Here is a 27,245-nt window from a genome sequence, read left to right on the forward strand (position 1 = left end):
CTGATGGCACGATGGAATAAGGTGAAAAATTATATCTTAAGTAGAATTTATGACGACAATGTGAAAAATAAATTCCAATCACTTTTTGTAGGTAAAGAAATGTAAACCGGAGCTAAGGAAGAAATTGAAACTTCTTGCACATAATTTAACCCCCTAAATGGTGGTGGGGTTTATTGGTGTTGGGCACTTTTTCTTTAAGTATTTGTTGTTGTTGTTGTTGTAATAAAAATATATTTTAAAACAAAACAAAACTCAACCATCCAATCTTGTTAACAAAGATTGGTCCGGTTGCCATAAGCCAACACCTTTAGACTCCTCCAAGAATCCCTCCATTTGGATGTATTAATGGTTTTATAACTCTACGTTTAATTAGGTATTTCTGATTGACTCCCCCCCCCCCAACATGTCTAGAACTAAATTCGCAAAGCATAAAACAAAAGCTCCTTTTGAAGGACTTTTTATTTCTCCTGGCAACATGCATTTGTTTTCCCCCATCCCATGTATTTATTGATTGATTTTGTCCAATACACAATTAGGGTTTTAGTGGATATACACAGAGTAAAATACATAATGAAGGTTATAGAGGATATACTCATAGTAAAACATATCAATGAAAGAATAGAAGAAGAGATATAGGAATAGAAGAAAGGTATAGGAGATATAGGAGAGCAATAGGACAGGGGACTGAAGGCACTCTAGTGCACTTGTACTCGCCCCTTACTGACCTCTTAGGAATCTGGATAGGTCAACCGTAGATAATCCAAGGGTAAAGTGTTGGGGGTTTGGGGATGACACTATGGAGTCCGGTAATGAGTTCCACGCTTCAACAACTCGGTTACTGAAGTCATATTTTTTACAGTCACGTTTGGAGCGGTTAATATTAACTTTAAATCTATTGTGTGCTCTTGTGTTGTTGTGGTTGAAGCTGAAGTAGTCGCCGACAGGCAGGACGTTGCAGCATATGATCTTGTGGGCAATACTTAGATCTTGTTTAAGGTGTCTTAGGTCTAAGCTTTCTAGGCCCAGTTTTGAAAGTCTAGTCTCATAGGATATATTCTATTTCGAGTTTTTCTTCCCTGTGTTCCCCAGCAACATCAGGAGAAGCTAGCAGGCCACGCATTCATCTCTGGGACCAAGAATGTGGTGCCCATATGTGCATGGCCTCTGGCTTGAAATTTCTATGAGCTGTAGCACATCAAGAGGAGACTAGATTGGGCTTCACACAAAGCTGCTCTGTTCTTTCACAGAGTTCAGACTTCCAGCAAGAAAGGAGAAAATTTAATCGCCAGGTCAAGTAGCCCGGGGTGAGTCAGATCTAACTCGCTTGAACCTCTTGACTGATCTTCACACACAAAGAGCATTTTTGAAGACAACAGGAGCAGGAAATACAAAAGGTTTATTTTTAAAGCATCCTCTCTCTTTGCTGGTTTTCTAGATCAGTGTTTCCCAACCTTGGCAAGTTGAAGATATTTGGACTTCAACTCCCAGAATGCTGGCTGGGGAATTCTGGGTGTTGACGTCCAGATATCTTCAAGCTGCCAAGGTTGGGAAACACTGATCTAGACAAATACTTTTTGTATTGGTTTTCTAGAGAAATACTTTTTCTAGACAAATACTGGCTTTCTAGAGGTACTTTACCAGAAGAGCCCTTTACTCCTCCACTTGCAATCGAATACCCTACGAAACTAGACTTACAATCCTAAGTTTGGAAAGCTTAGAACTATGTCTCCTTAAACATGATCGAAACATAGCCCATAAAATCATATGCTACAACATCCTTCCTGTCAACAACTACTTCAGCTTCAACCACAACAACACACGGGCACACAACAGATACAAACCTAAAGTAAACCGCTCCAAATTCGACTGCAGGAAATACGATTTTAGTAACCGAGTAGTTGATGCATGGAACTCACTACCAGACTCTGTAGTATCATCTCCTAACCCCCAAAACCTTACCCTTAGGCTATCCACTGTTGACCTCTCCCAATTCCTAAGAGGTCAGGAAGAGGCGTGTATAAGTGCACCAGCGTGCCTTCTGTCCCCTGTCCTAATGTTTCTTTTATTTTTTTTATTAGTATCATGTATATGACTATTATTACATCTTTACATACCTCCCATATGTACTTGACAAAACAAATAAATAAAGTAAATAAATAAAAATAATAATTTTGTAAGCAGAAGCAGGCTGATGATGGACAGGATCTGTTCTCTCCGTTAGACTGAAAGGTCACACTTGGCTCAACGCCCAAGTGTGTCTTTGGCCCAGCCAAATTTGGAATCCCCTGGAATCCCCTGGAGACGCAAGAAATGTACAGCATTCCAGGATGTCCTGCCCAAATCCCACAAACATTCAGTTGCAGGGAACTGCCAAGCAAGTCGAGCTCTTCTCGTTCACCTCTCGCTAGGAAATTCCATTCGGAGCTCCTAGCAAAAGAATGTTGTTGTCTACAGAGAATTTGACAGCTCTGTCTTGGATGAAGGCTCGCTAGAACTTCCAACTGCGAGTTCCACCAAAATCTAGGTCTGTGGTTAATGGCACCACAACATTTGCACTCACCAGTTCTATCTTCTTCTTCTTCTCTCTATCTCTTTTTGGCTTTAGCATTATACACGTGTTCGGTTTACATATCATAGAATAGAATAGACTAGAATAGAATTTTATTGGCCAAGTGTGATTGGACACACAAGGAATTTGTCTTGGTGCATATGTAGCCGAACCGAGTCTATGGAGAGGGGCGGCATACAAATCCAATCAATCAATCAATAAATAAATAAATAAAAATATGCTCTCAGCGTACATAAAATAAAATATACATTTGTCAAGAATCATGTGGTACGACACTTAATGATTGTCATAGGGGTCAAATAAGCAATGAAGAAGCAATATTAATAAAAATCTTAGGATATAAGCAACAAGTTACAGTCACACAGTCAACATGGGAGGAAATGGGTGATAGGAATGAACATCCATAATGCAACATATTTAGTTTGGGCTTAATAAGTTATGTAGGTCCAGCCATTCATAGTTGGAAATCATGGCTTCTAGCTTATTGTGATTTCTGACCAAGGACAAAGGGGTTATAAATAGCTATAGTTGGCAGAGTTTGTAAACTATGATTCCATGGCATAACTGATACAGGAAACCAGCCACTTCACAGTGCTTTTACAGCCCTCTCTAAGCGGTTTATAGAGTCAGTCTGTTGCCCCCAACAATCAGGGTTCTAATTTTACCAACCTCAGAAGGATGGAAGGCTGAGTCCACCTTAAGCTAGTGAGAATCAAATTGCCAAGGTACTAGCAGCCAGCAGTCAGCAGAAGTAGCTTGCAGTACTGCATTTTAACCACTGTGCCATCATTTATTTTATTTGTTTGTTTGTTTGTTTGTTTGTTTGTTTGTTTATTGGATTTGTATGCCACCCCTCTCCGTAGACTCGAGGCGGCTAACAACAATGATAAAAACAATATGTAACAATCCAATCCAATACTAAAATAACTAAAAAAACACCCTTATTATAAAAACCAAACATACATACAGACATACCATGTGTAAATTGTAAAGGCCTAGGGGGGAAGAATATCTCAGTTCCCCCATGCCTGACGGCAGAGATGGGTTTTAAGAAGTTTACGAAAGGCGAGGAGGGTGGGGGCAATTCTAATCTCCGGGGGGAGTTGGTTCCAAAGGGCCGGGGCTGCCACAGAGAAGGCTCTTCCCCTGGGTCCCGCCAAACGACATTGTTTAGTTGACGGGACCCGGAGAAGGCCCACTCTGTGGGACCTAACTGGTCGCTGGGATTCGTGCAGCAGAAGGCGGTCCCTGAGATCATGTTTCTTTCTCAACCTTGACAAATTTAACTTCAACTCCTATAATTTCCCAGCCACCACAATGGGGAATCCTGGAAGTGGAAGTCCACACTACTTAAAGTTGGCAAGGTTGAGAAACACTGGGCTGGAGATAAGAATTATTCAGGAAACAAATGGAGTTTTTGCGTGCTACGGCTGGGTAGAAAGCTTTTTATTTCCTTTCAATCTAGGTCAAGTCCTACAAATGGTGGGGGCAGAGCAGAGACGGTGGATATGGAAGATATGAATTTTCAGACAAAAGTGCATCAAGTTTAAGGATGATTCAATGCCTGGTGCGAACTCAGAAAATGGGTGAATAAAGTTACGCAGACAGAATTTCCCCATAAAGGATATTTCTCAGAGTTCAGAAGCTAGAATTGTTTGCATAATATGGAAGGCCAGCAGGAAAACAGTGTGGACCCATATCAGATTTTTAATGAACATTAGAATTCCATTTGTGTCCCAAAGTTAAATACTTAGACCCAGAGGTGGGCTACTGCCTGGACAGGGAGGGACGCAGTGGGGTAGCGAAATTGGAGCTCCACCCCAGAGCACCCAATTTGCACTGAAAGATGTTGAAAGAAAATGCATAAGCCACACCTACAGTGTGGGAGTAAAAAATTTGGTAGCCAATCACGGCTTAGACCAGAGATGGATTGCTCCAGGTTTGGAACAATTCTATAGAACTAGTAGCGGGAATTTCCCCACTCTCACTGAACTGGGAGTGATGACCGTCTGGCCACACCCCCGAACCAGGTCCCTCAGCGGCATCATAGGTGGTGCCATCTTGTTTTTCGCACATGCGTGCGCCGCCACACAACACAGGAAGAAGCGAACTGGTGCTAAGTTAGCACCTGGAATGGGAACATCGTCCTGGTAGCGAAAATGGAGCTGTGCACACAGCTCCAGCTGACTGGCAGGCAGGTGCGTGCGTCAGCACAAGATTTAAATTCATCGCATGAGCCGGAAATCTCATGTGAGGACATGTGTGCGTGCAAGTGAAATTTCGGTGATTTTCGCAGGTATTTTGCTTCTGTGCATCTGCAGAAATTGCGGAAATCTTGCTCACACATATGTCCTCACACAAGATTTAGCTTCCGGCGCATGTGCAGAAACCGAATCTCACGTGGATGCGCGTGCACCCACACCAATCGCCGAGAGTGCTCTGGTAGCGCCGGTGAAGAGGAACCCCCGCCTGATTAGAATCCATCCCTGACTCAGGATTTTAGCTGTAGGGTTGTTGTGCTTACCTTGGATACGGTGATGGGTTTTCTGAAATCTCTGCCTCCCGTAATCCGGAACCCCCAGGGAGCTGGGCCGGTCAGATTCACGCTCACCGACATGGCAGCTCCGCTAGAGGAAAGGTGACCACAGCACCTGCAGGCCTGAAGAAAGAAAGGAAGACGTAAGAACTGAAGGCAGAAAAATATTTCCATGTAAAGCATGCAATAACACAGGGGTGTCAAACTCAATTTCAGAGCTGTGGTTAACTTTGGGTGGGGCTGGCCAACAGGGTGGGTGTGGCCAGAGGTGGTATTCAGTCCGCTGAAATCTGTTCTCATATGCTGCAACGTCCTGCCTGTCGGCGACTACTTCAGCTTCAACCACAACAACACAAGAGCACACAACAGATTTAAACTTAATATTAACCGCTCCAAACTTGACTGTAAAAAATATGACTTTAACAATCGAGTTGTCGAAGCGTGGAACTCATTACCGGACTCCATAGTGTCATCCCCAAACCCCCAACACTTTACCCTTAGATTATCCACGGTTGACCTATCCAGATTCCTAAGAGGCCAGTAAGGGGTGAGTACAAGTGCACTAGAGTGCCTTCCGTCCCCTGTCCTATTGCTCTCCTATATCTCCTATACCTTTCTTCTATTCCTACATCTCTTCTTCTATTCTTTCATTGATATGTTCTATTACTATACCTTCTTTTCTATTCTTTCTTAGATATATTTTACTATGAGTATCTCCTCTATAACCTTCATCATGTATTTTACTATGTGTATATAGATATATACCCACTAAAACCCTTATTGTGTATTGGACAAAATAAATAAATAAATAAATAAAATAAATTGTGGGTGTGCCCACCCACACAGCCAAGCTTGATGATGTTCTGGTAGGGACGTTTTTGAAGCCAGGCACATATATGGAAGGCACCCGTGCACAAAAAGCACATGCGCAAAAAGGCTGGGCGCATGTGTGGAAGGTAGGCACGAGTGATGGGCTGCTACTGGAACGGTCAGGTGCTATGCTCCAGTTGCGATTTTCGGGATATATGCGCAGCTGTGCGTCCCTGACACACGCATGACCCTGCATGAGATTTGGCTTCTGCACATGTTCACGTGAGTGAGATTTTGGCAATTTTTGCCAATTTTTTCCTCGCTGAATATGCGGAAGCTTTTAAAATGTTTTTAGTAGAAATTTAGATTTGTTATAAATTGTTTTTCACTTTGTTGTGAGCCGCCCCGAGTCTGCGGAGAGGAGCGGCATACAAATCTAAATAAATAAATAAATAAATATCGTCGGAAATCGCTGAAATCCCACTCGCGCTCGTGTCTTCACACAAGATTTCGCTTGCTGCGCATGTGCAGAAGCCAAATCTTGCGGGCGCCCACCTGCCTGCTGGATGCGCATGTGCCCACGATGGCCACGTGCACGAACCCAGTCTGTGTGAGGCAAATCAGTAGCGGCAAAATGGGAAAACCACTCCTGGGCGTGGCCATCTTGACACCACTCATTGGCTGTGGCCAACTGATGGGTGTGGCCATCTTGATGCCACTCCTCAAACTCCCGACACGATATTTCCTCTTGGCACTGGGTAGACTGGGCCGAAGCCACTTTGGGTGGACTAGGCCGAAACAACGCAGGCCGTCCTCTTCCATTTTCCTGGACAGCCCTGCATGCCGGATCCAACCGCATTGAGTTTGACAGCAATAAAAGACCAGGTCAATCATGAAAGTTGTCTAGGAAGATTCGGGCATATTTATGCCAAAGGAGTTTCTCTTTTTTCCATATTTATTTATTATTTGTTATTTCGATTTCTAGGCTGCCCTTCTCTGGAGACTCAGAGCGGCTTACAACATAAAGAATAAATACATAGACCCAGCACAGTAGAAATCGAAGACAAAATCAAACCAATTTAAAAAACGAAAATCCACTAAACACACTTAAAATCCAATTTAAACAAGCCTAAAAAAAACCAGGTCTTAAAACCATTCAGTCACATTCATCCATATCTCTGTCATGATGTGGGCTGTAGCAGAATGCCGGCAAAAATGTTCAATGTCTTCCGAAAGGCCAGGAGAGTGGGAGCAGTGTGAATCTCTGGGGCGAGTTGATTCCAAAGGGCCAGAGCCACCACAGAGAAGGCTCTTCCCCCAGCATTGCTTGGCTGATGGGACCTGGGGAAGGTCAACTCTGCGAGCCCTGACCAGCCGCTGGGATACATATGTACAATATGGTACTGTAGTTTGGAAACTATCAGCCCTCCACCATATGTTTTCTCCAAAATTAAAAGCCAACAGAAGCCAGGAACAGAAGATACTTTTACTGACAGCCGCTTCAGATTAATACAGTTAGCTTCTAATTCAGTTATACTTCTCACGAGATCAAAGCCAACCTATTGAGCCAAGAGTATCTAGTTTGCAAGTCCCACGAACAAGCTAACCAGAACAAAACAGAAGTTCAAATCAGATCAATTCTCCCTGTCGGTTCATTGTATCAAATATTGGAAAAATGCCTTGCAAAACCTCAATTCCACTTATAAATTCTTCATTTAAAAAAAAAAAACCCACATTTTGTCTTTTGTGATACATTAACTCAATGCACAAAATACAGTACTAGTTTGGGTTAAAAAAAAGAAGAAGGAAGCAACGGGCCAAGAGAATTGGAAGAGTTACAGGCAAAGCTCTTTCCTTCCTTTAATTATCAGGAAATGGCTTTTTAATGTTTTTAAAAATGTGCCACAAAATCCTCCGTACTATGGAACCATTAAAATTGTGGGATACAGCATACTTGCTAGTGGGGATAAAGTGTTCTAACAATTCAAGAAGAATTTTTCCCCACTCCCTTACAAAAACAAAGATTTTAAAAAAAACCCTTCAGCTGTTTTTTCCTCCAAAAAATGTTGCGATACCTTTTTTTAAAAAAAGGCATTCTATAGCCCTTTACAAAATAAAATGTCCAACCTGTACCCACTTCGCCATCATGAAATTTTGCATTTTCTCACAAGGACCGAACCCCTAAATCTCATACAGGCGCATTCTGCAATTTCAATTACAATTCCCACTCCCCTTGCAAATACTACAAACCCCAGGTATTTCAAGTACCTCCTGAGTACGTTGTGAAGCCTTGCTACCGTCTCGCGTAGCCTCTTCAGGTGCCCCTAAAAGGGAACTAGGAAATGAGTTGTATCCTATTGAGCCACATGGCGTGTCAAACATTTGCCTTCCTGTCAGATTCACATCTGCCAATCAATGAGGGCTGCAAGTTCCTTTTTGGTAGCCACAATCACTCAACCAGGAAACAAGCTCAGTGCAAAAAGCTCTCTACAATCCTAATCAGATTTTTAAGAAAACAACAACCTCATCTTTGTGATGTGGCCTGTCCAGTTTGCACTGGTATCTCACTGGTCCTGACATATAAGGGCTTGAGAGCAAAGTGAACAGCTATTTTGGAAAGGTAAGTCAAGACCCATCCTCGATTTGGAGAAGTTGCAGATCCAGAATATCTCATTTGGGAACGCCGAAGCATTATCCAAGCCATGGACCAACCTCAGATTTCCTAACATGGATATATTATGCTCCTAGAATTCTGGAAAGCAAAACATTTTTAGAATTCTGGAAACTTTTCTTTCCAAAGTTGGGGAAGGCTGATGTATATAATAATATATTTATTTATTTTATTTATTCATTTGTCCAATACACAAATACATAGGAAGAAAAATAGACATGTAGTAATATATATAAGGGTAAAGTGAACTTAGAGGAGAGGATATATGAAAGGAAGAAAATAATATGATAAGTGAGAGAAAGGAAAGACAATTGGACAGGGGACGAAAGGCACACCAGTGCACTTATGTATGCCCCTAATAATATCTTTATTATATATCTAATAATATCTTTATTAAATAATATCTTTGGAGAAAGCAGTCCTAATTTTACAAATTGTGAAGCCATAGTTTATTTTAATCAGGTTTACTAAATAAGCCACTGTCTAGCTACCTTGACATGACATGCTGAAACATCGTAGCCAACTGCTTTTTGGCTTCACTCAGCCCATGAGGCTGCTTATAGCTCAATATGTCATGCAAATACAGAAAACTGGATTGATGTAACCATGATTGAGTTAATTGGAGATAACATATCATGTCGACACAACCATAGAATTCATCCACTGTGTTAAGTGGCAGGCCAAAGTCTGTTGGAAGTTTGTTCCAAGCATCTACTACTCCTTCAGTAAAATAATAAAATAAAAATAATTGCTAACCATTTTCTCATATGAGTACTCAAAGGTTTTTGACCGAATGTCATCTCCCTGATACTGAGGAGGTAGGACATTTTTAGGAAGATGCCCGAGATAAGAAAACAGAGAAAGGAAAACTATGAGGCCTTCCTTCATTCCAATAATGGCAATCCTAATTGCTCAAACTGAAATAAATAGCGGCGCAATCAGAAGCACAATGCCTGCGTAAACACACACACACACATACACACCACCAAGCAAAAGCAATTGCGACATTATCTTGGCTTGGTTGAAAGCCTTGGGCAATGCAAGACCTGCCCTTTGGAGGTTCAATCCTTTGATTTTTCTACAGAACTTTCCGCAACTAGACATGAAACATCATCTCTCCAAAATGCTTTGCATTCGAAATCATAGCATTCGTTTGCATTCCTCCAATGGTATTTATGCAAAGGGGTATTCCCCCCCCCCCCAAATTTGCAATGGAAGTTCGCCCATATCAGTCAAAGGAGCAATCAAACAACAAGCATGTAAAGTTGAAAACCATTCCTAAAGCAACCAACACCTTCCGATATTAAAAGTAAAGGTTCCCCTTGCACATATGTGCTAGTCCTGTGATGGCAAACCAATGGAATGGAATAGAAAATAGAAAACAGAAAATAGAAAAGAATAGAAATAGAATAGAATTTTGAATGAAGAATAGAATAGAAGGAATAGAATAGAATTGAGAATGAAAATAGAATAGAATAGAATGAATAAAATAGAATAATATACTGTAGAATAGAAAATGAGAATATAATTTTGAATGAAGAATAGAATAGAAGGAATAGAATAGAAAATGAAAATAGAATAGAATAGAATATAGAACAGAAAATAGAATAGAATAGAATTTTGAATGAAGAATAGAATAGAAGGAATAGAATAGAATATAAAATGAAAATAGAATAGAATATAGAATAGAATATAGAACAGAAAATAGAATAGAATAGAATTTTGAATGAAGAATAGAATAGAAGGAATAGAATAGAAAATGAAAATAGAATAAAACATTAGAATAGAATAGAATAGAATCCTTTATTGGCCAAGTGTGATTGGACACACGAGGAATTTGTCTTTGGTGCATATGCTCTCAGTGTACATTGGTCAAGAATCATGAGGTACAACACTTAACTAATTGCAGTCCTAAAGCGAGAACTATCTGTAAACTTCACATATTTTTGAAACACAAAAGAAGCCCTCGCCAACACCCTCCCTCCATTTTGCCCCTTAGTAACATTCACTCGGATTCCCAAAAACGCAACAGTCAGGCAGAGAGCAAATCTAGGAAATCTAGGACAGTGGTTCTCAACCTTTCTAATGCCAGAACCCCTTAATACAGTTCCTCATGCTGTGGTGACCCCCAACCATAAGTCTAGCGCCAATTCTCCCAACAGAGCTTTAAGCTGATTGGCAGGAAGGTCAGAGGGACACCCCCACTGTCAACACCTGACTGGTCAGATTGTAAAGATATATTCCAAGGTGCCAGAATAGAAGCTTTAGTTCCTAACACCAGGGGAAATTTGTCTTTTCCCAGGGTTTTAGGCTACCCCTGTGAAACGGTTATTTGACAACCCAAAGGGGTCCTGACCCCCAGGTTAAGAACCACTGATCTAGGAAGACTTGACATTTTCAAGAACCCGGAAGATCAGCAAAGGGCAAGAATGGGTCAACAGAAAACCAAGATGTTTCCTTAATTAGAAGAGTGAAGAAGGGACCCATTGAAAGGCAGTTATTGATACAGGGAGGGGAGACGAAGTCTCTACAGGCATGTCAGAACCAGACAGTTGGTGCCTTAGGCCATCTCCAATGACTTCTCATTCATCAGGAAGATATGAGTATTTGGGAGGCGAGGGGGGCAGGGATAGAAAAGGAAGACAGAAGTTTAGGACTAGCACAGGGACTCCACACTTGTTTTCTATATTTGTTTCGCACAGTGATGGGCTCCTACGGGTACGGTCATGTACACAGAACCGGTAGAATTTATTTTCTTTTTTTAATCTTGTGGGCTTTGAGTATGTTTTTCCTATCTCAGTAAATGAGGTTGAATGTGTATAATTTTAGAAGAGCTGTGTGTGTAGATACACATACAGTTTATATAGTAGATAATGTATATTTTTGTGTGCCTGTGTGTAATATGTATGTACACATATGGTATACTGTATATACATAGAATTAAAGAGTATATTTTGGATGTTGAGTAATAGTAAATAGATAGGGAAATTGTGTCTCTTTGAGGCGAGGGGAGGCCAGGCACCCTAACTCTAACTCAAACCCTTGACATGATTGACGTGAATGAATTAGATGGAAATTAAAGACACCAACAGGCAGGGCAGTCAACTAAAATGACTATAAAAGAAGAAAATGGAGAATAAATGGTGGTAGACACAAGTGAGAAAACTAGGTTTTGAGGAGACAGCATTAGATAAATAACATATACCCAAAATAAAAAATTGTATTTATAGAAATGATTTAAGAATAACAAATCTAGAAGAGCCGATAGTTTAAAAATGTATCAGTTTGTTAAACAAAAGATGAATCAGGATATGGATCCCTTAGGGCAGTGGTTCTCAACCTTTCTAAGGCCGAGACCCCTTAATACAGTGCCTCATGTTGTGGTGACCCCCAACCATAAGTCTAGCGCCAATTCTCCCCAAAGAGCTTTGAGCTGATTGGCAGGAAGGTCAGAGAGATGCCCCCTTTGTAAACGCCTGATTGGTCAGATTGTAAAAGTATGTTCCAAGGTGCCAGAATAGAAGCTTTAGTTCCTAATACCAGGAGAAATTTGTCTTTTCCCAGGGTCTCAGGCAACCCCCGTGAAATGGTCATTCGACCCCCAAAGGGGTCCCGACCCCCAGGTTGAGAACCACTGCCATAGGGAAAGGTAAAGAGGGAAAAAGAGGAAGTAGAAGATGAAGGGAGAAGAGAAGGAGTGGAGGGAAGAGGGAAGATTAAGATATGATTGTTTTTAAATCAAGGGTTTTAACTGTTCTGTTTTTAATCATGGGATTTGTTTTTATACTTACTTACTTACTTACTTACTTACTTACTTACTTACTTACTTACTTACCTACCTACCTACTTACTTATTTATTAGATTTGTATGCCGCCCCTCTCTGAAGACTCGGGGCAGCTAACAACAATATAAAAGGACAATGTAAACAAATCTAATATTAAAAACAATCTAAAAAACCCCAATTTAAAGAACCACTCATACATACAAGCATACCATGTATAAATTCTATAAGCCTAGGGGGAAGAGAAATTTCAATTCCCCCATGCCTAATGACAGAGGTGGGTTGTTGTGAGCTGCTTCGAGTATTCGGAGAGGGGCGGCATACAAATCTAATTAATAATAATAATAATAATAATAATAACAACAATAATAACAATAATAAAGGTGGAGAGAAAGAGTAAGAAGGTAGAAAGAGGCGATAGAGAGGGGAGTGTAAAGAAAGAATAACAACAGACTGAAGAACAGGTGCAAAATAGGATATTGATTACGAATGATTGGATGAAAAATGTATAATTGTGTATGTTATTGATATATTTTAAGGTATGTGCATTGATATAAATATGGAAATTGTGCAGAATTTTTTTTTTAAATTACAAAAAAAAAAGAACCATGCAGGCTTTAAGGGGAGAAAACTAGATAAGAAAATATCCAGCGTCCTTCAGATATGTGGGTGTTCCTGCATCCGATGAAGTGGACGACAAGGTTTCTTAAAAAAAGTTGGCCTGCAAAATTTATTTTTATTTATTTATTTATTAGATTTGTATGCCTCCCCTCTCCGTAGATTCGGGGCGGCTAACAACAATAGCAAAACAACATATAACACACATGTCTATTTTTCTTCCTATGTATTTGTATATTGGACAAATGAATAAATGAATAAATAAATAAATAAATAAATAAATAATATTTAAAATAATTTAAAAGACCCTAATTTAAAAACCAAACATACACACAAACATACCATGCATAAATTGCATAGGCCTAGGGGGAAGGGAATATCTCAGTGGGTTTTAAGGAGCTTACGATGCTGCAAAGTGTTGCTTCGTTGTGGGTTGTCGGCCTGTTTTGTTGTAAACAAAGCCGCAGAGCTGCAGAGCGACTTCCCCAAAAACTGTTTCCAGCTGCAGAATCTCTCCAGTAACCGCCAGCCAGAAATTAGCTTGACACAAAGACAGCCTTCAAGGGAGAATTTCCTATTTTCTGTCAGCAGGAAACTATCCCCTCAGCCCAGACGAGAATACAAATAACCCCTGTCTCTAATGGGGGGGGAGGGAAGAGAGAGAGGAATATCTCCCCCTCCCCAAACCTGAGGGAGACAAAAATAGCAGGGCAAATGATGGGTATGTTATTGGCAACACAAAGTACACCAGTGTTCTCTGTGGTATATCCGTCTGTGCATTAACAGAGGGATACAATCAAGAACAAGTGAGGTACTAATATCACTTTATAAAGCAGTGTTTCCCAACCTTGGCAACTTGAAGAGATCTGGACTTCAACTCCCAGAGTTCCCCAGCCAGCATTTGCTGGCTGGGGAATTCTGGGAGTTGAAGTCCACATCTCTTCCAGCTGCCAAGGTTGGGAAACACTGCTGTAAAGCCTTAGTTAGGCCGCATCTGAAACACTGCTGTAAAGCCTTAGCTATGCCTCACCTGAAACACTGCTGTAAAGCCTTAGCTATGCCTCACCTGAAACACTGCTGTAAAGCCTTAGCTATGCCTCACCTGAAACACTGCTGTAAAGCCTTAACTAGGCCGCACCTGAAACACTGCTGTAAAGCCTTAGCTAGGCCTCACCTGAAACACTGCTGTAAAGTCTTAGCTAGGCCTCACCTGAAACACTGCTGTAAAGCCTTAGCTAGGCCTCACCTGAAACACTGCTGTAAAGCCTTAGCTAGGCCTCACCTGAAACACTGCTGTAAAGCCTTAGTTAGGCCTCACCTGAAACACTGCTGTAAAGCCTTAGTTAGGCCTCACCTGAAACACTGCTGTAAAGCCTTAGTTAGGCCTCACCTGAAACACTACTGTAAAGCCTTAGTTAGGCCTCACCTGAAACACTACTGTAAAGCCTTAGTTAGGCCTCACCTGAAACACTACTGTAAAGCCTTAGTTAGGCCTCACCTGAAACACTACTGTAAAGCCTTAGTTAGGCCTCACCTGAAACACTACTGTAAAGCCTTAGTTAGGCCTCACCTGAAACACTACTGTAAAGCCTTAGTTAGGCCTCACCTGAAACACTACTGTAAAGCCTTAGTTAGGCCTCACCTGAAACACTACTGTAAAGCCTTAGTTAGGCCTCACCTGAAACACTACTGTAAAGCCTTAGTTACGCCTCACCTTGCCAAGGTTGGGAAATACTGCTGTGAAGCCTTAGTTAGGCCTCACCACCACACTATAAAAAAAACGTGGAGACTCTAGAATACACATTGAGACTATACAGATTGAGACTTTTAATTCTACATAGAATTAAATACTGTAGTACATTATGGATGTTCGTTAATAGTAAATAGATAGGGAAATTGTATCTACCTACAAAAAGAAACTGACCAAGGAGAGACAGCTAGATACAAGAACAGTTTCCCCCCCGAACGCCATCACTCGGGTAAACAAATTATTGCCTCACCACTGCGCAGAAGCCAAATTTCGCTCCGCACACATCAGCACCGGTAGCGACGGTAAGTTGGAACCCCCGCCTGCACAGGAACTATGGTTTGCTTAATTATGAGTTATTGAATAAGCCACCATAAGTTAAATTCACACAGTGCATCCCCAAGTCAAACCAACATAGGAACCTGAACCCTGGGGATTAAGGAAAGGTGTGATGAAAGTTAAGTACTGTTGAATAAAATGGTGGCAGGGTTGGTTTTGTTCCACTCTTAGAACTACGTCGCCTTAAACACGACCTAAGCATAGCCCACAAAATCATCTGCTACAACATCCTTCCTGTCAACGACTACTTCAGCTTTAACCATAACAACACACGAGCACATAACAGATACAAACTTAAAGTAAACCACTCTAAACTCAACTGCAGGAAATACGACTTTAGCAACTGAGTAGTTGATGCAAGGAACTCACTGCCTGACTCTGTAGTATCTTCACCTAACCCCCAAAACTTTACCCTTAGACTATCCACTGTTGACCTCACCCGATTCCTAAGAGGTCAGTAAGGGGCGTGCATAAGTGCACCAGCGTGCCTTCCATCCCGTCCTAATGTTTCTCTTTTTACTAGTATCATGTACTGTATATAAATATTATTATATCTTTGTATACCACCAATACGTACTTGACAAAACAAACAAATAAATAAAATATTTTAGGCTTTATCCATGTGGTATCTTCCAACTGAATCCAGTTCTAGAAATGTCCCCTCTTTGCTTCATAAAATTATTTTATGGCGGAAATGACTCCCACCTCCCTGATAGGGTTACCTGGAGCTAGTCCCAGTTTTAAACATGTTATCAGGTTATAAGATAAGATACAAAATAGAAAAATAAATAGGAAAACAGTGGGAGGAAAGAGAAGCGAGGGAGGGCTGGGGGGGAGGGAAACGTTGATTTCCAACGCCCTCTGCTGCAGTAAAATTAAGCATTAACCTCAAACCACAACTTGTTGCATTCCCCTTATAATGTAAACTAGCCATTTCTATAAGCATCTATTCATCTATCAAGTGGAAGCAAAGACACTGGAAACATGGAGACGGTTTAATGGTGGACAGGACCACATTATTATTTTTTTCGGGCCCTGAGTTAAAAAGAGCATATATAAAGAAATTTATACCCTCTGAGTGCCAGGCTTGGTTGAGCTTTGCTGGGTGATGCAATCTCCCCAGGCACCATGGGGTAAATTCTGTTGCTAGATGGGTAGTGGGCTAATCCTACCTTTGTTGGATCTTAGGTGAGGGTATTTGCTTATGAATAGAGCTATCTATATCTTTGTTGCTGTGGGCTATTGAGGCTGCTGGAGGCTATTAAGAGTTAGCCTGCTTCCTGCCTTTAAAAAAACATGGAATATTCTTCCTTTTTAATATTTCCTAGAATATTTCATTCTTCTAGGAGAGAGGTGGGTGCTAACTTCCTACAGATCTAAATGGTGAAAGCCAAAAATCAACGTTTCATGTTTTTTTCCTAACTCAAGCACAAAGTTCAGAAGCTTTAGTTTCCTTTAGCCAAAATAGTTCAATTTAACCATTTCTGCCAACCCCATCAGCTTCTGCAACCATTTGTCCCTGGTGATAATCAACATTTTTCAAAGCTGAGTTCCATCCTTGCTAAGTGGAACCTTAGAGGCAAACTCCTCGGGACCTAAACAGCAAAGCAACAAGGAAAATACAATAATAATAATAAGAACTTGTGTGTCCACAAATGGGAGCTTCGTAGAAACATCAGCCGGGCTGAGTTTGTTTTGTAAACCAATTGCCAAGGAAAGTTTACACCCTTATCTTTAACCAGCCCTGAACTCTGAAGCACGCAAGCAAAGCTACCTCATATTTTTCTGGCTGGAAAAAGCTGGCAAGCTCCGAGGGCTGCCAGAAACTGGGTGTGTGAGGATGAAGAATCGCCCTCAAAGAGACCTGGCGGCAGTGATCGGCTCCTACAGGTACAGTCAGGTACGCAGAACCAGTAGAAAATATTTTTAATTTCTTTCCTTCTTTCCTTCCTTCCTTCCTTCCTTCCTTCCTTCCTTCCTTCCTTCCTTCCTTCCTTCCTTCCTTCCTTCCTTCCTTCCTTACTTACTTACTTACTTACTTACTTACTTAGATTTGTATGCCGCCCCTCTCCGGAGACTCGTGGCGGCTAACAGCAACAATAAAACAGTGTACAATAGTACGTAATTCAATACTAAACACGATTAAAAACCCATTAATATAAAAACCAAACATACATACATACATACCATACATAACTTGTAAAGGCCTAGGGGGAAAGAGGATCTCAATTCCCCCAGGCCTGACGGCAGAGGTGGGTTTTAAGTAGCTTACGAAAGGCAAGGAGGGGGGGGGCGATTCTAATCTCTGGGAGGAGTTGGTTCCAGAGGGCCGGAGCCACCACAGAGAAGGCTCTTCCCCTGGGTCCCGCCAAGCAACATTGTTTGTTTGACGGGACCTGGAGAAGATCCACTCTGTGGGACCTAACTGGTTGCTGAGATTCATGCAGCAAACCCACCTTCTGGGTTCTGGGTATGTTTTTCCTATCGCCGTAAATGAGGTTGAATGTGTATAATTTTAGAAGAGATGTGCTTGTGTGTGTGTACATACCCATATAGTTTATATAGTAGATAATGTACATTTTTGTGTGCCTGTGTGTAATATGTACGTACAAACATGGCATATCTACATAGAATTAAATAGTACATTTTGGATGTTTGTTAATAGTAAATAGATAGGGAGATTGTATCTACCTACAAAAAGATATTGATAAAATTGAGCAGGTCCAAAGACGGGCTACAAAAATGGTGGAAGGTCTTAAGCATAAAACTTATCAGGAAAGACTTCATGAACTCAATCTGTATAGTCTGGAGGACAGAAGGGAAAGGGGGGACATGATCGAAGCATTTAAATATGTTAAATGGTTAAATAAGGTTCAGGAGGGAAGTGTTTTTAATAGGAAAGTGAACACAAGAACAAGGGGACACAATCTGAGGTTAGTTGGGGGAAAGATCAGAAGCAACGTGAGAAAATATTATTTGACTGAAAGAGTAGTAGATGCTTGGGGCAAACTCCCAGCAGATGTGGTTGGTAAATCCACAGGAACTGAATGTAAACATGCCTGGGATAAACATATATCCATCCTAAGATAAAATACAGGAAATAGTATAAGGGCAGACTAGATGGACCATGAGGTCTTTTTCTGCTGTCAATCTAGCCAGGCACCCTAACCCTAATCCAAACCCTTGACGTGAGTGAAGTCAAGTTGTCTACCTTTAAACCAGTCACATGACCTTTAAGCTACCCCCAGTCACATGATCATCAAGCCACTCCCACCTGGTCACATGGTCAGCAAGCAGCACCCACAAAATAAACCACGCCCACAGTGTGATAGTAAATAATTTTGCAGCCCTTCACTGCCTGACGGCACCCCAAGTGCCATCCTTCCCAACGGCATCCCGGCTACCGCCCCCTTGCCTTGATGCCCATCCTGGCAAACTCCAGACTCCTGTCATTACCTGTCAGCATTAAAGATCAGCCTATTCTGGTCAAACATTGAGCGGGGCCAGTCTGGAAATTAAAGGTAACCGGACTTGGGAACTTTCCTTAATAGCCTGTTGTCTTCCGCAAGAACCTGTACTTATTTCCAAAGTTGGTTTCTGTTTGGTCAAGCAGGCTCTTGTTACATTATCATTAGGCCCGAGGGGGTTGAGTGTGGGCGGGTACACTCTGCATATACTCCAAAGGAAATCGAGGCACAACGAAAACTCCAAAGCCAGAGGAAGCCTATCTTCCTTAGATTTCCAGAGTCATCTGCAGCCTAAAATGGCCACGTCTTATGGTCTAGCCCAGTGATGGCGAAGCTATGGCATGGGTGCCACAGGCGGCACGCGGAACCATATCTGCTAGCACATGAGCTGTTGCCCTAGCTCAGCTCCAACATGCATGTGTGTGCCGGCCAGCTGATTTTTGGCTTGCACAGAGGCTCTGGGAGGGCGTTTTGGGCTTCCAGAGAGCCTCCAGAGAGATGGGGAAGCCTTTGGAGCCTGGGGAGGGTGAAACATGAGCCTATTGGGCCCATCAGAAGTTGGGAAATAGGCCGTTTCCAGCCTGCAGAGGGCCTCATATGTCTGGAAACCACACCACATTTCGGACATGAACGCTCTAGAAAATGTCCAGAGATACTTTACTAGAAGAGCCCTCCACTCCTCCACCCGCAACAGAATTCCCTACAGAACTAGACTTACAATCCCAGGTTTAGAAAACTTAGAACTACGTCGCCTTAAACACGACCTAAGCACAGCCCATAAAATCATCTGCTACAACATTCTTCCTGTCAGTGACTACTTCATCTTCAACCACAACAACACACAATCACACAACAGATACAAACGCAAAGTAAACCGTTCCCAACTTGACTGCAGGAAACACAACTTTAGTAACCGAGTAGTTGCTGCATGGAACTCACTACCTGAATCTGTAGTATCACCTCCTAACCCCCAAAACTTTACCCTTAGACTCTCCACTGTTGACCTCTCCCGATTCCTAAGAGGTCAGTAAGGGGCGTGCATAAGTCCACCAGCGTGCCTTCTGTCCCCTGTCCTAATGTTTATTTTAATTTTTTTTTACTAGTATTATGTATATGAATATTATTATATCTTTACATACCCCCATTATGTACTTGACAAAACAAACAAACAAATTAAAAAAAAATATCAGAAAGGTGTACAAAATGATGGGAGGAAAAGAATAACATGAACCTAGGCAAACTTCCCCATCTTCCTCCCACCCCCAAATCAGTATCAATTGCCATTTGTTTTCAATTTCAAGTACATCATTGTTTGCCTAGCCATTTACAAACAGATTTTGCAGCCGTTTCCCTAAAACAGGGATCTCCAACCTTGGCCAACTTTAAAGACTGGTGGAACAATAAATGAATTGTTGTAAGTTGAGGACTAGTCATTGAGACTAACCCTTCCTGGGTGAGAAAGCCTCAGGGGTAACTTTGTACCACGTCTTCACCATCAAAAGAAAAAGTATAGTGAAGAGCAACCAGGATGACGAGGGGACTGGAGGCTAAAACATACGATGAACAATTACGGGAACCGGGCAGTATGGCTAATCTAGTGAAGAGAAGGACCAGGGGAGATCGGATAGCAGTCTTCCAATATTTGCTACAGAGAGAGGGGAGGGGGGTGTCAATCCATTTTCCAAAGCACCCGAAGGCCAGACAAAGAATAATGGATGGAAACTGACCAAGGAGAGATTCAACCTGGAAATAAGGAGAACCATCATCAATTCAATGGAACAGAAGTTGCCTTCAGAGGTTGTGGGAGCTACACCATTGGAAGCTTTCAAGAAAGAGTCAGAAATGGTGTAGAATCTCCTGCTTGGGTGGGGAGTTAGTGAGTGAGTGAGTGAGTTGGTTAGTGAGTTAGTTTAGTTAGTTAATTTTTTTTTACTTCTATGCTGCCCAATCCCATATTACTCCGGGTGCCTTACAGCAATAAAGAATACAGTACAGTGTTAAAAAGTCAAATATAAATAGTGAAAACAATAAAAAAAAATCCCCAGCCATTAATAAACCCTTGACAAACTGTCCAATCAGAGACGGATACAAAACCAATCACTCACAGTTCAGCCATAAGTTGGACTAGATGACCCACAAAGTGCCTTTCAAATCTGTCACCTTATATTGCCCCCCAAAATAAAGGGAACACTTAAACAACACAATAGAACTCCAAGTAAATCAAACTTCTGTGAAATCAAACTGTTCATCTAGGAAGCAACATTGATTGACAATCAATTTCACATTCAACTTTGTACAGAATAAAGAATTCAACGAGAATATTTCATTCATTCAGATCTAGGATGGGATCTTTGAGTGTTCCCTTTATTTTTTTGAGCAGTATTTAGCTCTAAACGATTTGATAGCCAACCTGCTCTATTAAAAGAAGAAGAAAAAAACCTCTCCGGTAAAACGCGAAGCCTAGAAGTGGTCAAGAAACAAGATAATAATAATAATAATAATAATAATAATAATAATAATAATAATAATAATAATAATAATAATAATAACAACAACAACATAACAACAACAACAATGATTGTTGTTGTTGTTGTTGTTATTAATTTATTATTATTATTATTATTATTATTATTATTATTATTATTATTATTATTATTATTATTTATTAGATTGGTATGCCGCCCCTCTCCAAGGACTCGGAGAAGATTGACGGGCAATCCACCCCCCACCCACCCCCCAAAAACCCTGGCGATTAAAACCAGAGCATCAAGAGCCCAGGTGCAAAAAATACAACTTGCTTCAGCCAGGTGCTCCTGAAAGCAAGAGGGGAAAGCGAAGTTTTTCCTCCAAGTTCAAAACTTCCTTCCCATCCCCGCGTGGGAACTCTGCGTTCCGACGACCAAGTGTTAACTCGCGGAGGAGAGAGCGCAGAGCCCGAGTTTCCTTCATTCTGGAACTACTCACCCTTTACGTCGCCGTTACTCTTTCCTATCGGGCTAAACAAACAAACAAACGCGGGGGGCAGCAGACCCCAGCGGGGTCGGAATAAGAAAAAGGAGAAAGTCTCTCAAAGTTGGCAACGCAACCCTATCAAGCGGTCCGCACCTTACTCGGGGTTAGTCCCGAAGGAGTAAAAAAAAAAAAAAAAAGCCGCTCCGGACCCAGACGGAGCCCTAGCCCTCCCTGCAGGTTCCGTCCAACCCTTCCCGGCAAAGACAGCGAGAGGGGCACTTACTCCGCCGAAATTCTGAAGCTGCCTCTGGACTTACTACGAAGTTACTCGCTGGAGGAGAGGAGGAGGTGTCTCGCGGAGATGCCGCCGACAACGCGGAGGGACAGAGCTGCTCGGCTGCTTCTAGCCCAGCGCAGCGCTAGTCCTTAAACCTATAGTCTTAGCCACCCCACTCCTCCTCCTCCTCCTCTCCTCCACCTCCTCCTAAGGGGCCGGCGGTTCCCTCGTAGGGTTCTTATAGGTTCAGCTTGGGACAGCCAGGCGGCGCTCGAGCGCCCCCTGCACGCTGAGCCGCGCCCCTGCAGGCTCCAAGCGGTTCCAACCTCCGCCGAGAATGAGGAAGGAACCGCTGGGGAAATTTATTTATTTTATTTATTAGTTTTGTCAAGTACATATTGGTGGTATACAGAGATATAATAATATTTATATACATGCAGAGGGGGGCTGCTAAGGTGGAACGGTGACGTGTGCTCGCCCCCGTGCTAGCATACTCCAGTGCAATTACGCTACTACACCTGGGCAGGTAGCAAAATCGTGCGCGGGCACAGTTAGTTGCCAAAGGGGCAAGACATTGTTGGAAGGATACAGATTTATTGTAGTGTAAGTCCTCAAAAGAGTTTACCTAAGGTCAGTTGCCAAGGTGGCAAGACGTTGTTGGAAGGATGCAGATTTATTGCAACTTAAGACCCCAAAAGAGTTGAACTAGGTTAGTTGCCAAGGTGACAAGACGTTGCTGGAAGGATGCAGGTTTGTTGCAGTGTAAGTCCTCAAAAGACTTTAACCAGGTTTCTTATTTATCCTAATATAGGCAGTCCTCCAGTTACATTGACATTGAACAATTTATGTTGTTTAAATGAGATGTTGTGAGTGAGTTCGGCTCCGTTTTACAAGTTTTCTTGCCACAGTTGCTCAATGAATCATATAATAATAATAATAATAATAATAATAATAATAATAATAATAATAATAATAATAATAATAATAATATATTAGATTTGTATGCCGCCCCTCTCCGAAGACTCGGGGCGGCTCACAACAATGATAAAAACAATATTATAGTAGCACAAATCTAATATTAAAAGAAATAACTAAAACCCTATCATATTAAAACCAAACAACACATACATACCAAACATACCGTATTTTCCGGCGTATAAGACGACTGGGTGTATAAGACGACCCCCTAACTTTTCCAGTTAAATTATAGAATTTGAGATATACTCGCCGTATAAGACTACGCAGCCTGGTGCCAGCTTTCTCTTTCTCTTTCCACATAGCCACACTGATGACTAACTAATTGCACTGATTTTCCCATACATTGAGTGAATTCAGACAACACTCTTGTGAGCTGCTCAGTCTTCAGAAAGGGGTGGCATACAAATCTAATAAATAAATAAATCTAATAAATAAATAAATTGTGCCACAAATTAGCCAAATAGGCTTTTGTGTAACCCCACCCCTATCAAAGTTTACACTCTCCTGCTTTTATTTCTTGCACAAATGAGAACCAGCACTAAGCATAATTTAAAAGTAGCGGTCTTTAAATCTACTGATCAGATGTTGTTTGTTTACAAGAAGTTTAATAAATAGAAATCCTGCAGGTGCAATTTTCTAATGAGTAGTTCTTTTGTTTGCATTCCCTAATTGTAAACTTTAGGCTCACTTTCGACTCATCCATGAATGAAAACTAGTGAATAAGTTGCAGCGGGTTTCTTCTAGGGAGCAGGGAAAAGTTGGTACCTGAATACACATTTTTGTACACGTTTTGACAAATAAATAAATGAATGAATGAAATAAATGAATAGCACGTGTTTTGCAGCTCTGTGTGGTACAAGGCGGAGCTTTGGGTACAGAGTCGGTGGAAAACTACTAAATCCCGGGTCCGTACAGCCCAGCCTTAAAAAAAAAGATCCCCTCGCTGTCTTACCCTTTCGACTTCGGTTCAGATGTTGCACCAGGAAAAGGCGCTTTCACAAGCGAGATCAATCACCAGCAGGCTCAACGGGTGAAGCACGCGCCGTCGGGCCGAGCTCAAGAGAAAGGAAAGCGCAACGCGGCAGGAACTGCGGGGGGTAGCCGGCGTACGCTCCAGCTAACGAGCCCTTGCCGCAGCTATCCGCCGCTTCTTTTTTCTCCGCCTCGCCTCCGCTACTCCCGCCGCCACCTTTGCTCTCCCCGCCGGGCAAGAGGCAAAGGCGGCGGCGGGAGTAGCGGAGGCGAGGCGGAGAAGAAAGAAGCGGCGGATAGCTGCGGCAAGGGCTCGTTACGCCGGCTACCCCCCGCAGTTCCTGCCGCCGGGCGTGGCGCTCAACCCCAGCAAAGCCGGCGGCGGGAGCGGCGGCAAAGCGGCGGTGTCCAGCCCTCTAGCCAGCGCCTCGCCAGCTATCCGGAATCAGTATCCGGCGTATAAGACGACCCCCCACTTTGGAAAAGATTTTCAGGGGTTAAAAAGTCGTCTTATACGCCGGAAAATACGGTAAATTATAAGGAGCCTGGGGGAAAGATGTCTCAAATCCCCCATGCCTGGCGGTATAGGTGGGTCTTGAGTAGTTTACAAAAGACAAGGAGGGTGGGAGCAGTTCTAATCTCCGGGGGGAGTTGATTCCAGAGGGCCGGGGCCACCACAGAGAAGGCTCTTCCCCTGGGGCCCGCCAAACGACATTGTTTAGTCGACGGGACCTGGAGAAGGCCAACTCTGTGGGACCTTATCGGTTGCTGGGATTCATAGCCGTGGCTTAGGATGGCCATGACATTCAACTTAAAAGTGATTACCACCTGCGGTTTACACAAACCACAATGTATAAACAAAGCACTGTATTTATAACGTCCGGCAGGTTTCTGTAAATCCAACATAATACTCATTCGGGCTTCATGTAACTGAATAAGCCTTTAGCTGTGCTGACATATCACGAGTAACCCGTTTCTAAATAAACCAGAATTTTCCGACTTCTGTGGTTTATTGAACTTGTAGTTTGCAATAGGCTCAACCATAAGCTAACCATACTGCACCACAAAGTAGCTGACCACAGTTTTATCATGTTGTGTAGAACTCTCTCTTTTTTTAAAAGTACGGCAACCTTTTTAGGCTATGACGAAAATGCCCTTTTCTGCAGAACCAGCAGGGTGAGAGAAGTTTTGGAAGACTTTTAAGCAACCCCACGGGAATTATGGTTCTTTAAGAGTGGGAGGCGGTGGCTCAGCGGCTAAGATGCTGAACTTGTTGAGCGAAAGATCGACAGTTCAGCAGTTCGAATCCCTAGCGCTGCGTAGTGGAGTGAGCTCCCGTTACTTGGCCCAGCTTCTGCAGTTCGAACACACATATTAAAATTGCAAGTAGATAAATTAGGGACCACTTTGGTGAGAAGGTAACAGCGCTCTGCGCACGTTTGACGTTTGCTCATGCTGTTTACATCACCACAAAGACATCTTCGGACAGTGCTGGCTCTTTGGCTTAGAAACAGAGATGAGCACTGCCCCCTAGAGTTGGGAATGGCATATGTGCAAAGGGAATATTTACTCTTAAGAGTGGGGGAGTTCATCTGATGGAGCCTTGCACTTAAATTGTTGTGGTTGAAGCTAAAGTAGTCGTTGACAGGAGGAAGAACATTGTAGCAGATGATTTTATGGGCTATGCTTAGGTGATGTTTAAGACGACATAGTTCTAAGCTTTCTAAACCTAGGATTGTAAGTCTAGGTGCGTAAGGTACTCTGTTGCGAGTGGAGGAATGGAGAGCTCTTCTCGTAAAGTATCTCTGGACATTTTCTAGACTGTTTATGTCCGAAATGCGGTGTGGGTTCCAGACAGATGAGCTGTATTCGAGGATTGGTCCGGCAAACGTTTTGTATGCTTTGGTTAGTAATGTGAGATTACCGGAACAGAAGCTATGTAGGATTAGGATAACAACTCTTGAAGCCTTTTTGGCGATGTTGTTGCAGTGGGCTTTGGAACTTAGGTCATTTGATATGAGTATTCCAAGGTCTTTAACAGAGTGAAGGTTGTCTGCAGGATCTTGTTTATTCAGCTTATATTTGGTGTTCTGATTCTTTTTGCCAATGTGTAGGACAGAGCGTTTTTTGATTGAGATTTGGAGTTGCTAGATCTTAAAGACTAATGTATTGTTGCAGGTTATTAATGGGCTTTGCTTCCTTGTACGTTTTCAGCAATGTAGCTTTAGGAAATTACCTGAAAGATTGAAGTAGAGAAACGACAAGAGGGTGTATTTTTTCTCCTACTGAATTTAATTCGTTACTGCAACGCTAAAATGTTCACCTGTTACAAATTAAGGTGTAAATCTCATTACAGCTGTTCGATTCCCACACTCTGAAATCCATTAAGCCTAAGACATAGGATTGTCAACAAGTTTTTAGAGGGTAAAAGGATTTGTTTTAAAAATCCTTTTAAAAGAGAGTAGGTGTTCACTCTTAAGAATAACGAGGGTTTTTTTTAGCACCGGCTGTTGTCTCATATTGTCCTATTGCAAATGCAGGCCTTGAAGTGACATTAATGGTGTCCTTTGCAAAACTGATTTTTATCTGATGAAAATAGATCACGTTGCAGCCTTTAAAGTGTAGGAAAACAAATGTGTATGGACTTTAACATTTGCACAGTTTGTTTATATATGTTTGGAAATTAACCTGGAACCAACTTCCAACGAGGACGGGTCAGATGATGAGACGGTGAAAGAGCTCAGTTAAAAATTCAATGGATTAAAATGTTTGGAAATATTCAAATGGAAAATGGATCCCAGTGGATGTCATATTAATCCCAGCGGCCGATAAGGTCCCACAGAGTTGGCCTTCTCCGGGTCCCGTCGACTAAACAATGTCGTTTGGCGGGCCCCAGGGGAAGAGCCTTATCTGTGGCAGCCCCGGCCCTCTGGAACCAACTCCCCCCAGAGATTAGAGCTGCCCCCACCCTCCCTGTCTTTCGTAAACTACTCAAGACTCATTTATGCCGCCAGGCATGGGGGAGTTAAGATATTCCTTCCCCCTAGGCCATTATAAGTTATGCATGGTATGTCTGTGTGTATGTTTGGTTTTATTATAAGGGTTTTTAGTTGCTTTATTAATTGGATTTCTACATGCTGTTTTTATCATTGTTGTCAGCCGCCCCAAGTCTGCGGAGAGGGGCGGCATACAAATCCAATAAATAAATAAATTAATATTTTTAAAAAGATGTGGTTTTTAACGAGTCCCCCCCCCCCATGGAAGAATGCAAGAATCCATTTAAAAGAAGCAAAGATACAAGATCTGATTCAAAAGATTGAACCCTGATAAAACTTTATCCCTTGGGTATATCTGTTAACACAGAGGTCTACAAACTTAGTAACTTTAAGACTTGTGGACTTTTACTCTCAGAATTCGAGGAGTTGAAGTTTGGGGATCCCTGTGTTAAGACAATCATAGCACAATCATGGGGGTTACTACACATCAAAGCGTAGATAGTCTCCATTTAAAGTTAGCAAAAGAACTCA

The 27,245-nt window shown here is 42.1% G+C and overlaps 1 protein-coding gene across 3 annotated transcripts in view; it reads right to left on the reverse strand.

Moving 5' to 3' along the window:
• The window catches only part of PDLIM2 (PDZ and LIM domain 2), a 79,162-nt gene extending 57,177 nt beyond the window's left edge, over positions 1–21,985 (reverse strand). The window contains exons 1-2 of one of the 3 annotated variants that reach the window (XM_070765388.1): positions 21,775–21,985; positions 5,094–5,228 (exon numbers count right to left, since the gene is read on the reverse strand). In XM_070765388.1, coding sequence (XP_070621489.1) covers positions 5,094–5,186 — 93 coding nt within the window. In that variant the 5' untranslated portion in view covers positions 5,187–5,228; positions 21,775–21,985. Of the gene's footprint in view, positions 1–5,093; positions 5,229–8,183; positions 8,236–21,774 lie in introns of those variants that run through there. The other 2 variants (XM_070765389.1, XM_070765391.1) reach the window with 2 other exon arrangements.
• Positions 21,986–27,245: the final 5,260 nt, after the last annotated feature.

This window comes from Erythrolamprus reginae, chromosome 12 (genome assembly GCF_031021105.1).
Source record: "Erythrolamprus reginae isolate rEryReg1 chromosome 12, rEryReg1.hap1, whole genome shotgun sequence".
Lineage (NCBI taxonomy): Eukaryota > Metazoa > Chordata > Lepidosauria > Squamata > Dipsadidae > Erythrolamprus > Erythrolamprus reginae.